The 8,876-nt window shown below is 49.3% G+C and overlaps 2 protein-coding genes across 2 annotated transcripts; one reads left to right on the top strand and one right to left on the bottom strand.

The window, feature by feature from the left end:
• Positions 1-3,320: 3,320 nt before the first annotated feature.
• On the top strand, positions 3,321-5,395 carry BDV17DRAFT_296800 (putative glucan 1,4-alpha-glucosidase; the record flags this gene model as incomplete). The annotated part of the gene is made up of 4 exons (XM_073763378.1): positions 3,321-3,546; positions 3,599-3,882; positions 3,930-4,026; positions 4,095-5,395. The coding sequence occupies 4 exons, from the start codon at positions 3,321-3,323 to the stop codon at positions 5,393-5,395; spliced, it is 1,908 nt and encodes a 635-aa protein (XP_073609806.1).
• A 161-nt stretch (positions 5,396-5,556) lies between these two features.
• BDV17DRAFT_297578 (putative endo-1,4-beta-xylanase) lies at positions 5,557-7,277 on the bottom strand (the record flags this gene model as incomplete). Its single annotated transcript, XM_073763519.1, has 5 exons — positions 5,557-6,513; positions 6,589-6,702; positions 6,800-6,932; positions 7,004-7,160; positions 7,222-7,277. The coding sequence occupies 5 exons, from the start codon at positions 7,275-7,277 to the stop codon at positions 5,762-5,764; spliced, it is 1,212 nt and encodes a 403-aa protein (XP_073609805.1). The 3' UTR covers positions 5,557-5,761.
• Between the last annotated feature and the right edge of the window lie 1,599 nt (positions 7,278-8,876).

Below are 8,876 nucleotides of genomic sequence, written 5' to 3'. Positions count from 1 at the left end.
TTAGATAGCCTGTGATTGTGGTTGCGACGTTCTGGCTTGGATTGGTGGCCCTTTAACCGATCGCGTAGGGTTTGTGGAGGTAGATTATAATGCAGTGCAGCTTGACAAGGATTTCGAATTTTCTTATTTTTCAAGTCTTGAATCGCGCATTCTATCCTGCCTTCTTGCTCTATCAATTCTTGTTTTGTTTTACGCGCTTTTCGTGGCATGGTGGTTGGTTAAAATTGATGGGTGGTAAACGCGTTTGAATTTTAAAAGTTGCACGGATGACCCGGGAAGTACGGGTCACCCGGGAATTACGTTAGCGAACTGTGCACACTGCGTGACACTGTATGCCACCTGGTTAACCTATAGCCCCTCCCCGTCAAGTATATTTGAGAATAGAGTCGAGCCAGCAAGTAACTCTAGGCTATATTCTCTTAGATTGCTTTAGCTGTCTGAGTAGGAAGAAGGACAAGTTTATGATAAGGACCCGTTAACCTGTATCTACTACCTGATAGAGTGGCAAGTTACAGTTAATAACCGGGTTCTAGCAAAGGACATAGAGGAAGACCTTGTTCTAGCCCCCAGTGCTTTCTCTTCCTGGAGGATAAACTTGAAAATGTCCTTCGACATAAGGTTACTCGTGACCGTCGAGTGCGGGCTGATAACATAGCTATCGTTGTCTCAGTAAATAACTGTTCTTAGCGCGATTTAACCAAGCGGTTTAATAATACTAATATTATTTGGACTGCTATCAAAAGACAGCTCCTGACGTGGTCAGGTCTGTTCTGCCGGGGAAAGAAACTCAGGTTAAGTATCTGCCTTTAACTATGTAGAAGATCGTTCCTCCTTAACCGCTGGTCGGAAAGGGGAAAAGAGAGGTAAATCTTCTGTTACGACGAGGATACTCGACGAACGAGATACACAGCTCGATGCGGAGGAGAATATATCTGGTAAGAAACTAATCTAGCGCAGTATTTATAATTTAATGCGATGTAACTCGCTGACATGTTAACATGGGCCCTATTATTGGGTAAACCCGATAAGGAAAAAGCATTACCTACTCAAGGCTTATTATATAAGACGCCTGATTACCCACGTTAAAAAAGGTGGGATTCTGGAGGGTCACAAAGATATGCCAGAAGTAGTACGCGATAAATTATACAGGGAAGAATAGTAGAGACTAGACAAAGATAAACGCAAAGATACTCAAGTCCTTGGGACTGGTATACCGTATCCTCCTATTAATATTAATATCCTGCCCTCGTACTCTTCCTCTGGGTTTGGTATTTTGGCTTCCACGGTGGCTGCTGACTTGAAGGCTCCGCGCGCGCTCGAGATCCCAGGTCCTAGGGACGAAGCCGGGTGAGTGGCAGGTATCAAATATCACAGATAATACCCTCAAAGCTGCTTTTCGACAAGTCTGTAATATCATGCTCGAGAACGGTCTTGGCCTTGAGCAGGTCTACAAGGATCAAGACCCAGAATTCTTTATCAGCAAGGGAATAAAAACAGGTATTGCCCAATGTTTTGTAGATAATATTTGGGGGTGGGTTGAGAACGTGAAGAAAGCTATCCCTATTTATGAGATAATATAGCGACAACCTGCTTTAGTATTACTGTAGAGTATCTAGGCTTAGGCGTTTTCTAGGGATATAATAGTGATACTACAGAGTAGATAAATAAAGTGGACGCGGTTATAATTTTAATTTTAGTGGCTATTCAAGTACTGATTTGCATAGCTGGATCGCCAATCATTATCCTATGCCATCGTTGTTGTCCGGAGAAAGAAAAAACTCAACACGCTCAAGTAGGAAGTAGATGTTCATCGATGGACCTGGATTGTGACATCTCATCAAGATTCTGTGGGCTTATATAATCTTGATGCTGCATTTCTTCCAGAGCTAACCCCATAACTAAGTTTTCTGTCTGTTGAGGCTGGTGCCTTGCGCCATAGGTTACCAGCTTTGTCTCCCAGAGAAACATAACTTGTTCTTCCCGTGTGTCCTTATGTTCATTTGATAGGTATTGATATAAAATATTTTATTTTCTGAGCTGGTTGAGGTTTGCGCAACCTGCTTCAAAAAGCGGCGGGGCATATATATATATATATAGCCTGAGCTCGGCTACAACAGAGAACTCTATTTTGCAACACCGCTGTGAAGTCTCCTATTGTCCATCTTGAGAATATATCGACTAAACTTGCTAGACAGGTGACGGAGGCAGGACTCCACCAAATTATTGCCTCCTGCTGGACAAGGCTTGAAGTAATGCTCCGAAGCCATGTCTCGCCCTAGTAATATCTTCAGACGTATTTCTGGTGTCTCCGGGCAACATTACCCGGATATGTCGACTATCTCGGGTACTTGAATTCTTGGACCCTGCTTCGGGCATTTCTTGGAGAAGAAGATTGGAGTCTTTTTTATAATGAAGTCCTTGAAGTGGGTTCCCGAAAGCCCGCAGTGCCGCTCGACTGAGATCTAGGTGTGATAGTTGAGAGTCCTACCCTACTTTTTGATCTTGACCAAATGCGGCACAGCGCAACTGAGTTCAGGTACGCCTAAATATAGGCCATACGCTATACAACTGCAGGGTCTATGCCTAAGACCAAGCAGATTCCGCCCTTGCCCATATTTAGCGGCTTACCCTAATTTCTGCGGTGGAGGATAACTATAGAAGAATTCGTGACTTGGGAGTGATATTGGACTAGACTAGCCGACGCTATAAAACTGAGGCTAGCAGGGAGCGGCAATACTGCGGGGAACCTGAGACGACGGACTTGAGGCTTATCTGAATTGGCAACGCGTCCGGCGCTAGAGCAGCTGCTCTATATGCACACCGCAGCTAATCAATGCTCAGCTGGACGAAGTCGGGCCGAGAGGAGGGCTTGAAGAAGATGATGATTGGCATCAAAAGTGTTACCAACTAGTGGCCTCGGACATAACGACCGGTCAGAGACGCAGCTTACAACCCAAATCTCCGGCGAAGACCCCGTGGGGAAATTGCTAATAATTACAGACCATCTACTTGCCTTTGTCCTTTAATACGCTCGGGAAATTTCCCTATCCGGAAGTTGTGAATGATCCACGAACTCATTTTCTGGCCCAATTAGATCCCAAAACCTAAGGGAATACCTCAAGCAAGGATGACAGGAGTCCATTCGCTGAACACACCCAATATACCCAGCCTACCAGTCATGCAATGTCTACAACATATAATAGCGGGCATCAGACCCAGAGTTACCCGTACTGATAGGCTTGGGGATGATAAGTCTAACATAACCTCCGCCCTGATCCAAATTGTCTTTTCTCTCCTAAATCCCATCTGTTCGCCTAGTTATGCTTCGTCTTTGCTACGCGCTTGCTGTGCTAGCACTCAGCAACCCGGTCGCTGCGGCTCCTCCATTGACCCCCCGTGCTACTCTTAGCTTGGACATCTGGTTATCCACCGAGACTAGCTTTGCTCTGGATGGCATTCTCGCCAACATCGGTGCCAGCGGCGCCTATGCGAAGAGCGCTGAGGCTGGCGTGGTCATTGCCAGCCTCAGTACCGAAGACCCAGACTGTGAGCGGCTATCTGATCTGGTCGACTGCGTAATGGTTATTGACATGAGCAGACTACTATACCTGGACGAGAGATGCTGCTCTCACTATGAAAGTCCTGGTCGATCTCTTCCGCAACGGCAACCTGGGTTTGCAGACCGTTCTCGAAGAATATGTGAACTCCCAGGCATACTTGCAGACCGTCTCTAACCCGTCTGGTGGCCTGGCGAGCGGAGGTCTTGCGGAGCCCAAGTTCAATGTCGATATGACTGCATTTACCGGCTCCTGGGGTCGCCCTCAGCGCGATGGTCCGGCTTTGCGCGCCACTACCCTCATCGACTTCGGTAACTGGCTGCTTGTATGTTCCGCATTGTCGGCGTAGAAAATGCTGGCTGACATCCACAGGATAACGGCTACTCCAGCTATGCTGTTAACAACATCTGGCCTATTGTGCGCAACGACTTGTCCTATGTCGCCCAGTACTGGAGCCAGAGCGGCTATGGTATGTCGAGGACTCCAGTATTATCTCTCCATCTACTAATTCTGCTAACATTCCTCCCATTTAATTAGATCTATGGGAAGAGGTGAACTCTATGTCCTTCTTCACCGTCGCCGTGCAGCACCGTGCCCTCGTTGAGGGGAGCACCTTCGCCGGCAGAGTGGGAGCCTCCTGCACATGGTGTGATTCACAAGCCCCTCAAATCCTCTGCTACATGCAGAGCTTCTGGACAGGCTCGTATGTCAATGCAAACACCGGTGGTGGCCGCTCCGGGAAGGACGCAAACACCATCCTGGCCAGCATCCATACCTTCGACCCCGACGCTGCCTGCGATGATATTACTTTCCAACCCTGCTCCCATCGCGCCCTTGCCAACCACAAGGTCTACACTGACTCATTCCGCTCTGTCTACTCGCTCAACGCGGGCATTGCGCAAGGCTTGGCGGTCGCGGCTGGTCGCTATCCCGAGGATTCATACTACAACGGTAACCCCTGGTTCCTCACCACCCTTGCCGCAGCCGAGCAGCTCTACGATGCCATTTACCAGTGGAAGAAGGCCGGGTCTATATCCATCACGAGCGCCTCCCTCGCTTTTTTTCAGGACATCTACAGCTCGGCCGCCGTGGACACGTACGCCTCCGGAAGCTCCGCCTTCACGGCCATCATCGACGCCGTCAAGACGTACGCCGACGGCTACATGAGCATCGCCGAGGCCCACGCCATGACCAACGGCTCACTCTCTGAGCAATTCGACAAGGCCTCCGGCATCTGCCTATCTGCGCGCGATCTGACCTGGTCTTACGCTGCCCTCCTGACAGCCAACATGCGTCGTAACGGCGTCGTCCCTCCCTCCTGGGGCGCCGCCTCTGCAAACACCGTCCCGTCATCTTGCTCCACAGGTTCTGCAACTGGCACCTACAGCACCCCAACCGCCACCTCCTGGCCTGGCACTCTAACCAGCGGGTCGGTGAGCGCGACCACGACCATCACAGCTACCTCGACGACGGCCAGCAGCAGCAGCAGCAGCACCACCACCACAGCCGTTTGCACAACCCCTAGCTCCGTCGCCGTGACCTTCAATGAGATCGCCACAACCAACTACGGCGAAGACGTATACATAGTCGGCTCCATCTCCCAGCTGGGCAACTGGGACACCGGCAGTGCCGTTGCCCTCAGCGCCTCCAAGTACACTTCCGCCAACAACCTCTGGTACGTGAGCGTCGATCTCCCTGCCGGAACGACGTTTGAGTACAAGTACATCCGCAAGGAGACGGATGGCTCGATCGTGTGGGAGAGTGACCCTAACCGCACGTATACTGTGCCTTTGGGCTGTGGAGTGTCAATAGCTACTGTGAGTGACACTTGGCGGTGATGTGACATTGTGGCGTCGATGGTCGATGAGGTTTTATAGTGGTTTATCGGTACCCCATTATGAAAATGATGATATTGCCCACGGAGTCTTTATACAAGTGAACAAGAATAATTAACTACAAAAATGGATGGAGGTAAACTAGAAAGCCAGTTTGTAACCAAAAAAAGGCAGTAGCTGCGATGGCTTTTCAGTCACATTTGCCCATCCTACTTGCAATTACCAATATCCCCCAGTGCCATTTTCAGAAAGCAATCCCTCGCCCCTTCTGGATTCGCTAATATGGTCACTTTCACACTACCTCTCTCCACTTTCCGCACCCAATGTCGAATCCACCCAGGCCTTCGTAGGCAATCCGGCAGCTACTGTCTACAAGCACTGCGAATACCAATCGTTGACATAGGTGCAAGTCCACGGACTCGCACATACAGTCGGTCCAGCCCAGCCATTCCCCCCACACTGACCCCAACGCGAGGCAGTTCCCGTGCTTGTGGTCGTGGCGCTTGTTGTGGTGGTTGTAGCCGTAGCCGTTGTGGTAGTAGTGGTAGTGGTAACGGTGCCCCCTAATCCGACCAGCAACCCATCATAGGCAGGCTTCTTAACGAAGTTCTCATCCCACGGCAGCGCAGCCCCATATCCAGAAAACGTACTCGGCACCCAGCTGTATTTATCCGTCCAATCCCAGATCGTGAAGCCCACGCACCCGGTCGTGTCCACACATGATCCCGCCAGGTTCTGAAAGTCGGTCGATTGTTGTGCCAGAGTCGTTGCAGAGGTCGGCAGTTGAATACGGACGTCGGCCTCCGTGTACGCGACTTCTACGCCTAGTGCGGTGAAGGACTGCAGCACGCTGGCCAGGGAGCTCCTGCTCGGCACGGTGCCCACGCTAAAGTGAGCCTGGAAGCCCACACCATCAATCTTTACGCCGGCATTCTGAACTAGTTCCACAATGGCTCGGGCACCAGCCGCCTTGGCGCCCCCGTATTCGAGGTTGTAATCGTTGTAGAAGAGCTTCACGTCGGGATCGGCAGCTGCGGCGGCGGCGAATGCAATGGGGATATAGGCTTCGCCGATGGTAGTGTAGAAGATGCTGGTCCGATAGGTGCCATCTTCGTTCAGGGCTTAAATCAAAGAGACGAGAATCAGACCTTCAAGGAGCACCGGGATGAGTTGGACTTAGCAAGAGCTTGACTTACCCTCGTTGACCACGTCCCAGTGTAGACAGCGCCCCTTGTAATGGGTCACCACATTTGTGATGTGGTTTTGTAATGCGGCGGTCAGAGTGGCATTAGTCCAGCTTCCACTGGTCACTGCTCGCGAGTTAGTCACTTTTTTTTTTTTTTTTTTTTTTTTTTTTTTTTTTTTTTTTTTTATTTTGTGTTTTGGATACCGGTGGAAGAATCTTACCCCAGCTAGGAAGCTGGTTATGCCAGACTAGAGTATGGCACCGCAAATACTGGCCATTGGCGTCGGCCAGATCGGCAATGACATCTCCCTTGGTGAAGCTGAAGGTGCCCTGCGATGGCTCGGTGCTATCCCACTATCACCCAGAGTCAACAGGAAGATCTCACATATTGGGTGTGGGTAACATCGTGAGTCACGCCTACGTACCTTCTGCGTATTTCCGGGTGTAATTTGACCAAAGTCGGCGGTATTGTTGAGTTGGGTCAGGTATGGAATATCCGTCAACTCTCCATTATCTGTTGCTGAGCCGAAATACTGGAGTCCCGAGGCAAGTGCAGCCTCATGCAGCCCAGCGGCGGAGACACTGCATATTCAAGAAAGACATTAGCTGGTATTTTTAGGATGCGTGGCAAGGAGAGTTGAACATAGTCGTGAGGAGACCTGCGGCAAGTGCTGCAGTAAAGGAATGAAGCTTGATCATTTTCTCTAGATACTAGTGCTCTTCGAGTCCTGACACTGATGCTGAAGGGGGGCAGCCCGGATGATTGACATAGGGCTACTCATATACCAACCTTCTCTGCCCAATATATCACGGCTATTCGGGATAAACTTCATTTAATCTATGAGGATCTCTATCCGGCCCGGACCCATCCTCCGTGGTTCTTCACGGAAGGTCTGGCATGCCCCGCAGTTGACATGGGACAAGGGCATTGGTTAGGGAAAAGGCAGCTGTAGCTTAAAGGTTTGAAGGAAGTTGAGACGAAGGCTGCTAGGCACGAATAAAAAAACACTTACTTTAGCCTAGACTCGTGGCGCTCAGGTAATTTAAGAGGTCATTTATTTTCGGCATGTCCGAACACGTTCTCGCCCGCAGATTTATCCTTTTTAACAAGCACGCGGAAGTTTCCCTGCACCCTGGAGATGGGCTGGATATTGGGAGGTGCGGGGGATAAAGAGGTCTCTCCATCCGTGGCCAAAAGGGGTTTCCGCGCCTGATCCCGCGTTCTATTCTGGGTGGCCTGATCCTTCTCGATTGTATAATGCGTATACAGATTGCACGGTCTCTTGTCAGTATTATCAGTCATGTACACATTGTCATTAGTACATAGATACTATCTTACACTCACTACGGAATTATGGAAGGCGCTAGTTTTTCAACGCATTTACCCGTGACAAATGCCATGTTTTTACGGACATAATTGGTGCAATAGCTCATTTCCGTCAACCGTAGTAGGCTAACTAGTCCCTAAAAACACATGTTTTTCTTAATATGGATTCTGGAAGATTACCAGGATAAATACACGTTGTACAATTTCCCAAATTCAAGATACAACCCAGAACCCTTATATGTCCAGAACAGTAAAGGTGTGCGGGTGGCAAGAAACATTTATTGCCCTTTTCTTATTCTAGTAAAATATCTATCACTTGCACAGCACCTAGCTCCGGATCTTGACTAGAATCAAGGTCTTTTTGTTGTACGAGTACGTACCGTGATCTGATCATAGAAGCCTATTAGGTCTAAGTAGGCTCCAATGCGTCCCTTGAGGCAGGCATTTTAGGCTGTCCACCAGAGGGGTTCCAAACATTGCCTCCGTGCACCGGCCCGAACCTGGGAACAGTCAATACCTCATACACGTTCATATATCTGCCATGTTATCACCCACGTGCCCCAGTCTCACTAACAATTTGGTAATCGTTCCGACTATAAGACCACTTGCAGGACGGCCCTAAGAGCCCGAGCATGACGAACTTCTTTTCACCGCAGGGGCATCACTGACCCTGGATCATGTGCAGGACATCATATAGCTGAGTAAAATCATACGAGATCTAGCTTGGTCAGGATATATAAAGGTATGAAGGACGGCTACAGACCATATTTCACGGTCAGTCAGCTTTTCAACAGCATCCGTGCGCTGAGAATTATAGGTATCAACATCCTTCTAACTTCTCATTTAATGGGCTATCTGGAACTTCTCACAGTGATTTGGACAGAAGAGCTTATGCCTATTTTCGCACTTGTTGTCTCCAATTTAGTTACGCGTGCGAATTACAGCTCTTGCATGTTATTATAATTCTCTTT

This window comes from Aspergillus undulatus, assembly GCF_047715775.1.
Source record: "Aspergillus undulatus strain CBS 261.88 unplaced genomic scaffold BDV17scaffold_131, whole genome shotgun sequence".
Classification (NCBI taxonomy): domain Eukaryota; kingdom Fungi; phylum Ascomycota; class Eurotiomycetes; order Eurotiales; family Aspergillaceae; genus Aspergillus; species Aspergillus undulatus.
This window is presented reverse-complemented; position numbering and strand designations above follow the sequence as displayed.